Source organism: Zosterops lateralis (assembly GCF_965231275.1).
Source record: "Zosterops lateralis genome assembly, chromosome: 7".
NCBI lineage: Eukaryota > Metazoa > Chordata > Aves > Passeriformes > Zosteropidae > Zosterops > Zosterops lateralis.
Window position 1 is genome coordinate 36481063 of NC_139767.1, and position 15882 is coordinate 36496944.

Consider the following 15882-nt stretch of genomic DNA (forward strand, 5'->3'; position numbering starts at 1 on the left):
ACTGTGGCTGCAGCAGCTCCTGCTGTGGGTTTCCCCTGCAGCCTCTGACTGCTGGGTATTGCCTGATAAACTCTGACTGCAGGGATTGGTGTGCAGACTGGGACTTTAGGGGTTGGTGTTCAGGCTGTGGCTGCAGGGATTGGTGTGGGACTGTGACTGCAGCTTTTACCCAGCCAGACTGTGACTGCAGATTCCAACAAAAGGCTCTGACTGCAGCCCCAGACTGACCCCACAGCAGGGATTTTCCCCCCAGGATCCTCCTTCTTCCCAATGCTCTTGTTCATGATCCTCTGTGGTGATTCCTTTCACCAGCTAACCTTTATCCCACTTACCTTTATTGGCTATACCCATCAGGGGCGAGGCTGTAGGGTAATCACCAGAGCTGTGAGTGCTCAGGGGTGAGGTCCCTGCGCTCCCCTGCCCTGCATTAGTGGGTGTGTGATGTTTTCCTGCTGTCCCCCAGGGAATGGCGATGCTGTGCGAGACCATCGAGGAGTGCTGGGATCACGACGCCGAGGCGCGCCTGTCCGCGGGCTGCGTGGAGGAGAGGATCATCCAGATGCAAAAACTCACTAACATTATAACGACAGAGGACATCGTGACTGTGGTCACAATGGTGACAAACGTTGACTTTCCTCCCAAAGAATCCAGTCTATGATAGTTGCACTGGTCATGGAAGTGACCACAGGACTCTTCACTGGAGCTGCTACAGCGCACGGACTGCTGGCGTCACTGCTGTTCCGGGTGGCAAGGACAGACGGTAAGTCTCTCTGGAACATCACCAACAGGTGTCCAATCTTTGTTTTCCCCCTCCTCCTCCTTCCCAACGTGGATCCATGAGACTTTCTGCATTCCCTGCTTACACCTGAAGGACGTGACTGAGAACCCCTCACGTGCTGATAAAGGAACTTACGATGAAGAATCCGGACCTGAACGGGCTAATGAGCGTTTTAAACACTGACATCCGATTTCTTAATCCCTGTCAGAAGAGACTAATTCCTTTAAATGAACTACTGTTATTTTTTTTAAATCAAAAAAAAAAAAAAAACATTTCATTTCAGATTTAAAAACGACAAAAAAAAAAAAAAGGGTAACTTGTTTTTATTGCATTTGTTGTTGTTTATAAAATGACTATTGTAATGCGACTACGACACAGCTTGTGAATGTTCCGTGTGCTGCTGTTCCGTGTACAGAAACAAGAGTAATCAATGGGATAGAGCAAAGAGGCTTCCAAGTATTACTTAACCTCCCTCAACCAGGTATACCTCAGTTCCACCTCGCTAAATTATGATTGACAACACTAATTGGAATAATAAACCGCTCCGTGTTTTGTAAATGATGTATTCCCAACTCCCTGTGTTATTTAAGAAGGGGAAAGCTTCATGCCCCCAGGAAGTGGCCATTCCTAGAGCCGTGTTTTTAGCCTTTTCTTGTACTCGCTTGTTGTGTATAAAAAAAAAAGAGAAAAAAGTGCTGTTTATTGAAAGAAAATTTTCCTTCCTCTTTTAGTTGAAAGCTTTTCCCTCCGTTTCCCAGAGTATCTCATCCATTTATTTAACTGAATACTATTTAGGTTTGCTGTGTCTGAGGAATATTTGAAACCTTAAGCATGACTTTCTTTTTTTTTTTTTTTTTTTTTTTTTTTTTTTTTTTTTTAATTTTCTCTGAGCTGTGACACTGGAAAGCTCTGAATTCTTCTTGTTGTTTCTTTTTTTTTTTTTTTTTCTTTTTGAAAAAGAGTCTTTTTTTCCTATTTATGTTTGTGCCGAGGTCGCCGCGTGTTCCCTGTCCCGCCAGGCAGTGGGGGCTGTGTCACTGTTTCAGGATCACCTCAGGAAAGCTCAGTGCCCCCAATTCCTCACCCTCTGCTTGGAGATTTGCAGTTTCCCCTCCCCTCAAAGCTCGGTGCCATCGGGGGGGAGTGCAGCTCACTGCCTGTGAGCCACACACCAACTTCTAGCCACAGATTCCACATCCTAAACGTTACAAAGTTCAGGGATAACCCAGTTCTGCTCACAGTGTGCAACGACCATTCCGAGGTAACGAAAGGAATTTCAGTGTCCAGAGCACAGACTCACAAAAAAACCCCCAGGAAAAACGTGGAAATGGCTTCACAACTCCAGCACTGGAGTTCAGGATGTCAAGCCTTATGCTGGAATTAGTGACTGGTAGTGCTTCTCCCAAATCCTGTCCCAGTGCATTGATTGGGTCCTTCACACCAAATTCCAAGGCAAATAAACGTTGTAACCCCCTGGAGCACAGAGCCGGCAGCGGCCCAGGCTGTGCTGTGTGTCCTTGTCTCCCTGTGTCCACAGCCAGGGGCTCTGGAAAGCAGCAGGAGGGAGCTCCGAGGGCTGGAACCTGGACCTGGGAACTTCATCCCTGGGAACAGGGGGCTGTGAGGATAAAGCAGAGCCAGCTCTGGGCAGGGAGGGAGGAAGGGCTGATGTTACACCCGGGGCTGTGCCCCAGGATCCTGCTCCAAGGGGCCGTTGGAAAAGAGAAAGAAATCCAGTTTGTGGGGTCCTCTGGGCTGGACACTTCTCTTTGGCTTTTGTTTCTGCTCCACTTTTTGATTAAACTTCACAAAGAGCAGGACAGGACTGGAGAGTTCTGAACAAATCCCAATCCCATCTTCTCCCCAGACACCTCGAGGCTTTTGGCCCTTCCCTGGCTAAGACAGAGCCGTGGGCTGGTTCCATTCTGTGCTGTGGGAATCTGATGTGGAAATTGAAGCTCCCAGTCCTGTGTGTGACCCTTCCCATGGAGCTCTGCAGGCTCGGGGCTGGCTCCTGCCTTTGGGATATCCCTGCTCCACTCCCAGCTCCCTGGGATTTCCCAGCATCATGTAGCGACCCTGAGGAAAGGCTGCTCCTTCCCAAAGCTGTTAAATGGCTCAGAAGGCTCTCCCTGAGCTGCTGAGCTCCAGCTGTGCCCCAGGGCCCTGGGAATGGATCCTGGCTCACTGCAGAGCAGTCACTGAGTTGAGCTGTGGGAGCAGCAGGGGCAGGATCCAGGATGTGGTGCCAGGGAGGGTTGTGGCAGTGTTGGAGCAGCGCCCTCGGTCCCTGCCTGGCCTCCCCAGGTGTGATTTTAATGTGTGAGAGGGTGAGAAGTTCCTGTCCCAGTGCTCAGAGCTGCTGGAGGGGGTTGAGCCCGTGCTCCCCTTCCTGGGTTATTCCCAACTCCCAGGACCCACAGGGCTGGAGTTCTCAAACCTCACCTGTAACCAGTGCTGAGACTGTTCCTGCTCCCATCAGCATCACACAATCAATCAGTCAGGTCACCCCTCTCCTCCTGTCCAGCGTTTTTAACCTTGTCCAAGGCATTTCTGTTGATCAGGAACACTTGGTACAGAACACAGAAGCTGCAGCACACCCCCTGGGTTCAGGCCCCCAGTAGCATCCTTGATGGAACATCTGTTACCTCAGATACTCAACCAGCAGGACTGCTTTGCTTTCTCCCCACACTTTGGTTTTGTTCAGTCCATCTCCTCCTCGTTACCTCTCGAGTTTGGTGAGCGATTACTTTAACTTTCCTCTTTGTATTTGTCAGTGTTTTGGGCACAGGTTGTTGTACTACTGTCAAAGGGCACTTGCTGCTTTTGTGCAAGTGCCAAAAAAAAAACCAACCCAACCAATCCCCCCCTGCCCTCAATAAAGTGATTGTTAAATATTGTACAAATACAAATGTATACTCTGCCCTCTTCCCCAGCGGGAAAATAAAAAAATGTGACTACTCTGACTTGCAAATGATTCTTTGAAAACTTTATTTTAAATTCAGGGAGCTGGTCCTAGAGCAGCTCTTAAGCCAAACACTCTTGAGTTTTGCTACAAAAAATTGGGTGTGGAAAGGAATTGGCTATTGTGCTTGCCACAAAATAGCCCTTGCAGCTTGTTGGATGAAACATTTAATGAAGTAAATTCGGTCGTAATTAAAGATTTAATTGGGTGAAGTTTCTGTGTCAAGTCAGATTTGAGATGGAAAAGTGCAGATGGAAAAGTGAGCTTTGCCCTGATGGAGCTGTAGAAGGGAACCAGGAGCCAGAGCCCTCAGCCACAGGGAGCATCCAGAGCTGGGATTTCTCCAGGTGGGAACTGTGTGAGGGGCAGGAGCTGGCACTAACACCCCTGGGGGTGTGAGTGAGGGAACAGCAGCACCCTTCTCCCTAGAAAATCCCAAATGGATCAGCAAAGAAAAGCTGCTCCTGAAAACACTGATCTGAGCACCTTGGGGTGAGTCAACATTCCTGGGGTGAACCCTCCTGGGGTACTGGAGCTCAGAGCCAGCTGAGGGAGGAGGCTGCCCACTGTTTGACATCCGTGGGGCAGTTGGGGTAGAGCTGCAGGGCCTCCATGATCTGGCTGCTGTCCAGCAGCAGCTTCATCAGCAGGAACTCGCGCTGCGCCCGCGCCGACGGCCGCTCCAGCGGCTGCACCAGCTCCAGCTGCAGCAGGTGCTCAAAGGCCTGGGATAAAGGGGAACATTCCTGCCATTCCTGCCCCAAAACACCCCACACTCCCTGCCAGAGCTGTGTCTGACCGCCCCAATCTGTGCTCTACAACTACAACCTCAATATTTTATAATTAAAGAAAAAAGAAAGCGTTTCAGACTGACCTTCATGACAACGGGCTTCTCAAAGTTGTACATGGAATGTGCCTTCCTCTGGATGAACTTCTGGAATTCTGGAGCAGTGGGAGGAGAAGAAAAGGGGCAGTTGGAAGGCAGGGAGTGGGGCAGGGTGTGTAAAGCTCAGGCACTGCTCTCACCATTGTAAACCATCTGGAAGTTGAACGGTTCTCCGTCATAGACCTCATTCAGGTGTTTCATGGCTATGATGAGGCAGATCTCCAGCACAGACAAACCTGCAGGGAAGGACAACAATCCTGAGGATTTCCCTTCACAGAAACACAGGCATTTCACCCACTTTGCTTATCCCTGTTTTCATATGCTCTAGGCCTCACTCATTGGTGTTCTGCATCTTTGTTATGTAAAGAAATCCCAGAATTGGAGAGGATTGCTAAGAAAACATTTGTTTGCTGTGTGTGTGAAGCAGAAACGTTCAGGAATGGGCTGTTCCCACCCAAAAACAGGAACAGGAGGTATCTAAGCTGGCACTGCTGTACCCAGAGCACAGGGGTGTGTGAGCTTCAGGGCACACACAGGGACCAAACACTCCCTCCACCAGCACAATCCCAGGAGGGATCTGAGCCTTACCATGGACAATGTTTGCCCTGGAGTCGGAGCTCTGCTGCCTGTGGGCCTCCTGCAGGTCTGCAGCCGTCAGCAGGGGATGGTGCACGGTCACTGCACTGACAGCCAGCATCTGCAACAGGCAGGGACAGGGTTAATTCCTGACACTGCACTGACAGCCAGCATCTGCAACAGGCAGGGACAGGGTTAACCCACTCTGACACAGCCCCAGCATCTGCAACAGGCAGGGACAGGGTTAACCCACCCTGACACTGCACTGTTGCTGCACTGGAGCACAATTCCCTGCAGTCACCTGCTGGAACACCAATGGATACACCCTGAACATGCAGCAGATTCATCCTGAAAGCCTTGCAAACAGCTGGCACTTAAATTTCATTTTGCCACGAAAGTTTTCCAGGCTTAGAACTTTCAAGCCTCCTGATTGCAGGAGATAAATCCTCCTGAAGCTGTTTCTATCCATGGCAGTGGATCAGCAGCTCAGAGGCTGCTGCAGGAATGACTTCCAGCTCTTCTGCACCTGCTTTTGTCCCCAGGGACATCCCCACTGTCCCAGGCTGCTCCAAGCCCTGTCCAACCTGGCCTGGGACATTCCAGCGATCCAGGGGCAGCCCCAGCAAATCTGGGAATTGCAGCCCAGGCAGGAATTCCCATTCCCAATCTCCCATCCAGCCCTGCCCTCTGGCAGTGGGAAGCCATTCCCTGTGTCCTGTCCCTGCAGCCCTTGGTCCCCAGTCCCTCTCCAGCTCTCCTGGAGCCCCTTCAGGCCCTCTAAGGGCTCCAAGGTCTCTCCAGAACCTTTTCTTCTCCACAGTTTGTCCAGGAACTCCTCACTCATTCCTCCAGGATCTGTATTTTGTGCTTTTATTGGGAAGTTGAGGCCAGAAAAGGCCTCTTTCCAAAGGAATTACTCACCACAAGCTGAGGCTGAGTTCTGAGCTGCTCTCAGGGAGGCTCTTGGTGCCCTCAGCTCCTTTCCTGGCCCCCACTGCAGCCACAGGCACAGACTGGGGTTCCCTGCACCAGGAATAACCTGGAATCTTGTAACTCCAATGAGCAAAACACCACCAAAGCTGAGGGACAGGGACACTCAGGGGGCTTTTCACACTGACACCAGCACAGGGATATTTTAGGATGGTTAAATAAGTGTTGTTTATCCTCTGTAAAAAGTGTCAGTGCATTCAGATGAGCTGTGTTCAAAATCAGAATTTAAAAAAAGCCCCTCCAAGAGAGAGCTGCAGCTCCTGTGAGGTGATGGGAGGATGTTCAAACAGAAAAAATAGGTTTGAATAGGAGCAGAGTTCAGGATTCATCAGGAAGCAAAAAGAACCTCAGGAAGGAAAAAATAATTTCCAAGAGTTTCACCTACAGTTTTGTTTCATAAATGGAAAGGCCTGGAGAAAGTGAAGAGTCCATCCTCCCAGGATGAGTTCCCCCCACTCCCTGACACAAACCCACGAGGAGCCAGCACTGGCAGAAGTTTAATAAATGATGTTTTTGGCAAAGCTCAGCTAAATGGCCTGAAAACCACAAAAATCTGCTCATTGATCAGTGCACAAAGCAGGAGGAGGTTCACAAATACCTACCAGGAGCAGATGCAGCGAGCGCAGGTCCTTGGTGTGCTGGAAGAGTTTCTGCAGCACGTCCTGCACAGCTTTATCCTCTGACAGATGCTGCAGGAACAATAAAAATAAATATTTTAACCATCTCATACTCACTTCTCATCATTTCACACTCACCTGGAAAAATAACAGGTAAATAATTTTTTTTAAAGAGATCACCTTTCACTTGACAATTTTCATGTCCAAACTCAACTTCCTGTGACAATTTTGCCTCCAAACTTCAATCAGCAAAGATTTTCTATAATAATTTAATTTACTCCATGTCACACTCAGGCAGTGAAAGGAAAGGCCAATCTTAGGTAAAAGCTTTACACTTTTACTGGGACAGGATTATGTGTATAAAGTAAACTAGTTTTACACTGTTCTCACTTTAGATTTTTTCCTAAAATCAACTAGAAAATGCTTTAAATACCTGAACATTGTTATTCCATTTTTGTGCAAAAGCCTCATCAGGAAATTCATCAGGAAGAGAAAGCTGTGCCTTAAATATCTTCAGGTATTCTTTAAAATCAAAGGAATTCATCAAATAGATCTGTCTGTGGGAGAACCTTGACTTGACTCTCTTCTCCAACAGCTCCAGGATATCCTTGATGGAAAAAAAAAGAAAAAGAAAAAAAAAAAAAGAGGAAAAACAGTAATTAAAAAAGCAGATGAATTTGGTGTTTTCTTTACTACAGCACAGAAAAATCACTGAAGTAAAGTATGCTGAAAAAAAAGAGAAAGAATTATTGAATCCTCAGGCTTCAAATGTTGTAACATAAGTTAAATGTTCTAACAAGCCCTTTGCTGATTATTTTAATTGATGTGCCTTGCAATGGCAGCAGCCCACGTGGTGCTCCACATCACACAGGATCATTTGTTGCTAGGAAACCCAGCAGAGAATTTCTCCACAGATTATGGAAATATTTCGGCTACTTAAAGGCTGAATCAAACCTTGCAGCCTCTCAGGACAAAGTTGTTGTGTGGTCACAGCAGGGCTGGGCAGCTGACAGGATACAGCTTCAAAATCCCAAAATACCAAAAAAAAAAAAAAAAAAACAAACCAAAAAACACCTCAGAAACAGCAGCTGAACAGCAGCTGTCAGCTCTGGAGAGATTTCTTTAATTACATTCAAAACAGGGGATAAAGGGTTGTAAATAATGGGTGAGGAGCACACCAGGCTCAGGACAGTGATGATGCAAAAGGAAAGATTGTAATTTATTAAATCAATTAACTTCTCTGTTAACTTTCATAAATTTGGCCAGCTGGGTGTCACCTAATCCCAGTCAAACCCAGATCAGGCTTTAATCAGAGATTTGAATTATTCTTCCTGTCACAACCCAACAATCTTCATAAAACAGCATCAGTTTTATCAAGTTTCCATGGTGTTCTCCAGGAATTATTTCACAACCTGCCCACAGTTCAAGATAATGTCATTGGAAAATCACAGGAAATTGGACAGAGATCCTAAAACCATTTTCTAGCAAAGTGGTTACTTAAAAAAGAGATTTAAACAGAGTTACTACAAATCTGTCTTTACTAACTGCCAACCAAGAGGTTTAGGAGTCTCTCCAGAGAGTGACCCACAGTCCAAAGTTGAATTTGTGTCTTTAGAAATGTTGGTTTGCTCCTTCAGCAGCCAAACTGAAGCCTTTGGGCATCTTCAGTTTGCTCTCAGCACTTCAGTTTGCTTCTCAATTTAAAAGTTAGAAAAATGGATAATTGAGAAAAGTCTTTTAGGAAATTAAAGTTCTAGGGAAGGAGAAGTTATTCTAACTAAGACAAAAGTCACTTTAAAGCAGCTAAAACCTTTTCTTACCTGCCTGCAGGTGAGGCCAATGACTGTCACTGGGGTCTGTGCAGACTGGGAGATGTCAAAGAGGTTGTAGAGCAGGGTCTGGTTCTTGTGGTGGACAAACAAATCAAATTCATCCAGGACAAACAGGATTGGGCAGCTGCTGGTTCTGTTTCCTGAGAGAAATTTGGAGAGTTAACAGGGAAATTCAGAATTAGACTTCCACTTACAGCTTTCTTTAATTATGGGGTTAAAATTACACAGGTTTTCTGTCAGCTTTTCACCTCCTTTCCTACAGCTACAACAGCAAAAAGGACAATCCATGGAAAAATTGGGAAGGTTTCGTAGTGCTCTGCCAAGCAGCATTTCTGGCTACAAGGAAGACACACTTGGCCAATTTTATTTTAAAAATAGTATTTTTAATAGTATTAATTAATTGAGTAATTAATCATCAATGTGGATAAAAGAATCCATCCTTCAGAGTTGAGATCACATGTAAGCCTTTACAGTTACATCAGGTATAATAATCATTATTAACTAGTTTTAAATATTATTTTGTAGCCCTGACACATCCCTGGGAATGAAGATTCTTCATTTCATTTGTAAAGCAGAAGAAAAAACTGCACTTTTCAGCCAAGTGACCCAGAGTTTCAGAACAGGGGGTTTATTTACCTCTCCTCAGGGCTTCCAGGAGGAAGGCAAGATTTTCAGCAAAACTGCCCTAGGGAGAGAATAAAAGGAGTTTGAGAATGTTTTAAATTCAGCAAATTCAGACATGCAATGGAGCCAATTTCCTTCCAAAATCATTCTTTCAACAATGGTCCTTCATGGTGTATAAACACCTCAGGACAAGAAAAATGACAGAGAACTCTATGTTTTTCCACTTTTTTTCCTGAAATCCCCAGCCTGAAATCCCCAAACTGCCTCAGATCTCCTGAATGATCAGGAGAATGTCTGCAATCAGCTAAATCCACAAGCAGCTTCTCTCCTTCCTGAAATAAATGTTGGATCCTCATTTTCCAGGCACACACATGGAAAAAGTGCCACCTAACGTGTTCCTCTGAGAAGGAGCAGGATGGAGGGTTTAATTGGGAATTTTATTGAACAGATGGAAGCATCAAACACTCGTGAAACAAACTCTGAAAGGCTGTGCCCATCCTGCTCCACTGCAGCCCCCCAGGTTGAGATGAGAAATGAGGAACTGAAGAGCACAAACCCCACCAAAGGGGGCAGAAAAGCCAATTTAACCTCTGCATGTGAGTTACAGAAAATGAGGGAAATTTATTTTTGAGGACTTTGGTCACTCTCTTTAGGACTGTCATCAGTACTGATGTAAATCAGTTTATCTGTGGGAAAAGGGAATTAGCAGCAAAGGTTTTAATAATTTCTATGGAAAATGAGAGCTCTAGGAAGCCTGGATACACTTCCTTTTTGGATAGACCAAAAAAGGTTGATAATACATCCAAGATCCTGATTTTTGGTTGGTTGACTTGCTAATCTTTTGTTTTGAAATGTTAAAACCAACATTTCCAAATTTCCCCACCCCTCTGAACAAAGTTTCTTTGGAATACTCAAGTTTGTTTCCTTAAGGGGCTTGTTGGAGAGACTTTCCTTTTCTCCACCTGTGAGGCACAAGTTGATGGATTTTTAAAAAACAAAAAGAATGCAGGAGTATTGCTCAATCAGCAAAGGGAAACTGAATTCAGGTGGAACCTGTGTGGACTCCTGGCACTCCCAGCCCATCCAGTCCCAGCCCCAGGTCCCAGAAAAGGGTTTTTGAGGATAAAGTGAAGTTACTCACAAAAACTTTGTCCCCAACCACATTTTCCAGCTGCAGCTGCCTGGTGATCTCCTTCAGGGCCACTTTGTCATTTGTCTGCAGGAGCCCTGAAAGGAAAGGATTCTCCATGAGAACTGGGATTTGTCCTTCATTCCCACCAGGAACTGACCCAGCAGCTTCTCTCCCTTTCCGGCCTGACAAAGTTTTACCTGTTGATAAATTAGACTGGAAAGGAGTTTTCTGTACCTGACAAGGCACTGAATTCTGTCACTAAGAGCACAGAAATTCCCTCCACAAAAAGAAATGCAAAGAGAGGCACTTTGGAGCTCACAGACAAACATGGCCATAATTTAGGATGGACTAAACTGCTGGAAGCAGAAATTTGACTCAGTAAATACAAAATACAGAACTGAATATAACAGAGTCCTGGATCAATGATGTTTTACTTGCCATTCAGATGGACTTCCAAGAGGTTCTCTCTCACTTGATTCATCTCTCTGAGGTCCTTTAAGACATGATTTAATAACTAGGAAAGAAAAAAAAATACAGAATTTCTGTGAGAAGATTAATTTTTAACAGCAAGGAAAGTGTGATTACAGATATTACAGGATAGGAAACTGTGTGAGGTGTTCATTAGGGAACATGTTTGAGTCATTTCCAGACTAAAATACTGAAATGACAACTTTGCATTCACCAGCATGAATTACATTTGTTCATTCTGCAGAACTGGGAGGGAAAGGAAAATAACTCTGGTATTTCAGTCACTTATTTTGGGGGTAATATCTGGGGCTTTTGCCTTAATCAAAAAGCTTTATGAATTTGAGATGTGAGAGAATTTGGCTCTTGACTTGGTGCCATATTCAGCTTCATGGCTTCTGTAGAAAGAAACTTTCTTCTTTAAATCTTAAAAGAAACTCTGCTTACTCTTTTCTTCTGGAAGACAAAATTAAAACTGCACACGATTACACCAACTGCTGCTCATAAAACTCCCAAATTTGCTGTCCAGCAAGAACTTGTTACTAGTAAAAGCCAAAAGGAACTTGTATTAAAATGTCTATAAGTAGTGGAAATGTTCAATTTAAAAAATAAAAAGCTACTATTTGCTTTGGCTTCTTCAGAGGAGGATTTGTAGCTCCCACCTATGTGCAAATACAAATATATAAATGCACACACACATGATTTTCTTTACTCCAGCACTTTTCACTTGAGATCTAAAAATGAAATAATTCATTCTGCATAGATGATTTTGCTAACTTATATTCTGTCTGAAAGGACCACAAATTTTCATCACAACATTTAAAGACTTGAGTGTTTGAATAATGTTGAAGCACTAAACACTTCAGTTAGAGGTCATCCCTTCATGTGCCTCAGGCTGAGGGGAATTCCCTAAAAATACAAACCCTACATTTATAAACCATAACCACCAAACAATAACCTGCTCCATGGGAGGTGACAACATTCCTGACCATTCCCTGGGTGCAGAAATTCATCCCCTCAGAGGTTTAGAGCTTTTGGGAGCTTTTTTTTTAGAGCTTTCATCATTTTTAGAGTGAGGGTCCATAGCCAGGTTAATTAAAGAGTAATCAGAACGTGGCTTAAATTGCAAAGATAAGTGTTAGGCACAGATTTCTCCCTGCTGTCCCTGAACAGAACGAGCCCACAGAAAGCCCCGGAATGTTTTGAATTTCCATGCAAAGCATTAGGAATTCTGTCAGTAAAAGCAGGCAGGGCTGTAGCTGTATCTGCAGAGCTGCCAGGGTGCAGTGAGGCTCTGCTGGAGCCCCCCAGAGCTGCTCCTACCGCAGATTTCCCGGATCCCCTGGGCCCGATGATGAGGGCGGAGTTGCTCTCCCCGTGCACGGTGGTTCTCCTCAGCAGCTCCAGCAAGTGGCTGTGGGGAAACAGGAACAGGCTGGGAATGAAAAGCTCCCAGCTGAAAACATTCCCCAAAAACAGGGCAAATTCAAAGGATGAAACTCATTCTGCTTCAAGAGCCGACGCTCAGGACATGCAAAATGGAACACAAAGGGCTCGGTGATCACAGCTCTTAAAATACTTTAAAATATTAAAACATGCAGAAGTTGAGAGTATCACTAATTCATAAAGCTCATAAAGCAGGAAAGGACAGACTTCAATAATTATTTCTTCCTTTAAGAAACAGATTGCTTGCTGTGCCACCACTCTAAATTACCTGCAGACTCATCACCTCCAACCACATTTAAAGCAAAGCACTGACACCTCCAATTCCCAAGGAGGAGTTCTTGGAGCTCTGATACATCTTGGGAAGGAAAAAACCAGAGTTTTGGAGTTCCCTGTGTTTTCTCTCCAGGAATTCCCTCCAATTAACTGCCAGTGGCACATCACAGCCTGGAAACTGCTTTTCAGAATTCCAGGATAAACAGGGAAAGCTTGTTTTGTAAAATTGATATAATAGAAATACATTTCCGCACAAGAGCAATAAAATGACTGTGTGAGTTCTGCATGTACAGTACAATGTGCTGCATGTACAGTACAATGTGTTAATAAATGGTTTTGTCCCTCTTGTAATGAAAACTTGTGCTCAAATCAGGTGATTCCACTTACATAAAGTCAGTCTTGGAAAAATTAAATGTTTAAAACAAGTTGTTTAAATACATGTTTGTTATCTGCAGAATTTGACCTGCATCTGTAAAATGATCAGTTTTATTGATCCCCTCTTCCACATCTGCATGGTCCAGAAGTAGGTTTAAATATGGGTCTTTACTTCAACAAACATGATGTTGGCACAGAAATTTTAAGATTTACTTTTAACAGAGTGCATCAACAAACAGGAGAAAACCTGAAGGAAAAATAAAGTCTCACAGCAAGAGAATTTAACTTCTTGTTTTGCCAGGCCATTACACAAAGCCTTAGAACATGCACTGAAAGTATCTTTCAGTCTCAAAAAGCAAAGTGCTCCATGAATGAGAAGATAAGAAATCTAAAACTCAGAGCCTGACAAAGCTCTCAGAATCTGAGGCAAATAATTTTAGGAGCACCAGGCTGGAAGTCATTTGGGCCTTTATCATTCAGTAAAACGGAGAAGCAGAAAATTCTGACTTCACCAGATAATTTTACAGCAATTAAATTAAAAATCCCAGAGCTTGCTGACCCACCTGTACTGCTGCTTCAGCCCAAACAGTTTCCCAGCAGCACAAGAGTGACAGAATCTCTCCCGGAGGATTTTCTGCACCTAAAGATGTGACAGAGCACAGGAGAAATGTTCAAACACCAGAATTTATCAATATTGTAACTCCAGCAATAAAATAACAGTAAATTTAGCACTTTTTGTGCTTATAAATATTCTCTAATGCATAAATCTTTACTGTCATCAATGACAGAGGGGTCTTGAAAGTAAGAACAAAGTTGCAGGAGGCAAAATGTTGTATAAATTTTATATAAAGGAGGAAAAAGCAATTAGAAGAGATTAAAATATAAGAAATCACTGAGCCAGGGGTAATTCATTGCAAGATGCATTGCAGCTTTTAATCAGCAACTTTGGGAAAACAGGAGAATAAAGGTTTAAAAAAGGCCAAGCAAACTATAAAACCAATTTGGCAGCTAAAAAAGTCACCTGGGGTCTGATTCACCAAACTGGAAGATTTAAAAAAAAAAAAAAACTAAATGGATAAGAATAGATTTATGCAAATCTTTTGCCACAAACAGTTGCAAAAGCACAAGACCACCTTGTAAGTTTTTTACTTGAAACAAGGAACAGGTGAGAAGCTGGAAGAAATACAGATACAAAAGTAATTTACAGCCCTAATAATTGTATCCAAATCCTTGTAACTGGTCTAGGGAAAAAAAAAAATACAATGACAGGAATGGTAGAGGGGGGAAAAGTTCCATAACCTGAAAACAAAGTAATGAATGAAGATGTTACTGACCTGGGAAATGCACTCAGGGCTTTCCTCACTGCTCTCCCTCAGCCTCCGTTTGCTCATTGCAGATTTCATCTTGGAGGAAGAGAAAGTGATTGTTTTATTAAATAGCTTTGCCTTCCAAACAATTTCATACTTAGATGTTGGTCATTTTTAAGGATTATAATGAATATCTGTTCTTAACTAATAAAGATGCAGCAGTCCAGCTTCCTAGTGAAAAAGAGCCAAAGCACTGAAAACACTTTAAATTTATTTCTGATAAAATTAAACCCATTTTTACACACAGCACTTGGCTTTAGGATGCTTTGGAGAGTTTAAAATAACATCCTGATGTTTTTGTAGCTGGAATAATATACAAGCACATGGGAACACATTAAGACACAACAATTAAGTTTTTATTTTAAAATGACCAGGAATAACTGGCCATCCTTGTTTAGAATGTGCATTTTATAACAATAACCACAGCATCTCTGTGGATAAACTGGCTCTGAAAGGGTCCTAAGGGGATTGGGGGTCTCTGAGGAGTTGGGGGTAGAGCCAGAGGGGGTTTGGAGGGAAACTCGAAGGGATTGGGGGGGATTATGATGGGATTGAGAGGTTTGAGTGGGTTCTGAGGGGGATTCAAGAGGGTCTAAGGGAATTAGGGGGAATTACAGGTCGTGAGGGGGATTTTGGGTTGGTTCCGACCATCCCAAAGGGTTTGGGGGTGGTCCTGATGGAGGAATTTACGAGGGTCGGGAAATGCTCTAAAAAGGAATAGGGAGAGGGAGGAGTGTCCATTGTGGGACTTAGGGAAGGGCTGTGGGAATGGGCGAGGTGGGGTGCGAGGAGGCTGATTTTTCGGGGCTGGGGGAACACAGAGGGCGGGTTTGGGGAGGGTCTTGAGAAGACCCATGAGGACATGGAGGGCGTCTTAGGGGGCTTGAAGGGTCCTGGGGGTGTCCGCCCCCCCTCCGCCTCCCCTCACGGCGTTTTCCCGCCTCACCTCCATCACCTGCGGGCGGACACCGCAGCTCGCCCGCTACCCTCAGCCCTCTCAGTGCTTCAACATCACCCCGGCACGGCCCGGAGACCACCCGAGCCCCCTCCCCAGCACCCATCCATCCCCTTACAAACCGAACCCCCGGTACCCATCACCCTCCTCACCGGCTGCACCCGCAGCTCCCTCAGCGACGCCGGAGCCCGAGCAGATGAAGGGCGGGGAGGAGGGCGCATCTTCCGCTGCTGGGCACGTCCCGTCGGCGGGGCTGGATCCTTCCCTCCGCCCTCTCTCCCTTCTCCCGCACCTGCCCTCCGCCGCCCTCCCGGCGCCTTTTCCCGCCCGCTCCTCCCTCACCTGAGGGCGGGACCCGCGCGCTCCCAGCGGCCCCCGCGCGCACCGCCCCCCTCACTGACGTCACCGCGCACTCCCCTCCCTCCCCTTTCCCTTCCCCTCCCCTTTCCCTTCCCCTCCCCTTCCCTCCTCCTCCTCTCCCGTCATTTCCTCCCCGTCCATTTTTCCCCCCCCCCCCCCCCTCCTCCTCTTCCTTCTCCCTCCCCTCCTCATCCACTTCCTTCCTCTCGCAGTCCCGGATCCGTTTCCGGGAGCGGCGCGC

The 15882-nt window shown here is 45.4% G+C and overlaps 2 protein-coding genes across 5 annotated transcripts in view; one reads left to right on the forward strand and one right to left on the reverse strand.

Moving 5' to 3' along the window:
* ACVR2A (activin A receptor type 2A) overlaps positions 1 to 3589 on the forward strand; it is a 51571-nt gene extending 47982 nt beyond the window's left edge. For all 4 annotated transcript variants that reach the window (XM_083865035.1, XM_083865037.1, XM_083865036.1 and 1 more), the window contains one exon: positions 464 to 3589. In XM_083865035.1, the coding sequence (XP_083721161.1) occupies positions 464 to 658 (195 nt within the window). In that variant the 3' untranslated portion in view covers positions 659 to 3589. The remainder of the gene's footprint in view (positions 1 to 463) is intronic.
* ORC4 (origin recognition complex subunit 4) lies at positions 3548 to 15643 on the reverse strand. The gene is made up of 14 exons (XM_083865038.1): positions 15434 to 15643; positions 14294 to 14362; positions 13523 to 13599; positions 12189 to 12279; positions 10839 to 10914; positions 10410 to 10495; positions 9281 to 9329; positions 8633 to 8784; positions 7246 to 7419; positions 6798 to 6884; positions 5218 to 5326; positions 4770 to 4865; positions 4618 to 4685; positions 3548 to 4468 (listed from the first exon to the last, which is right to left on the reverse strand). The coding sequence occupies exons 1-14, from the start codon at positions 15500 to 15502 to the stop codon at positions 4280 to 4282; spliced, it is 1392 nt and encodes a 463-aa protein (XP_083721164.1). The 5' UTR covers positions 15503 to 15643; the 3' UTR covers positions 3548 to 4279.
* Between the last annotated feature and the right edge of the window lie 239 nt (positions 15644 to 15882).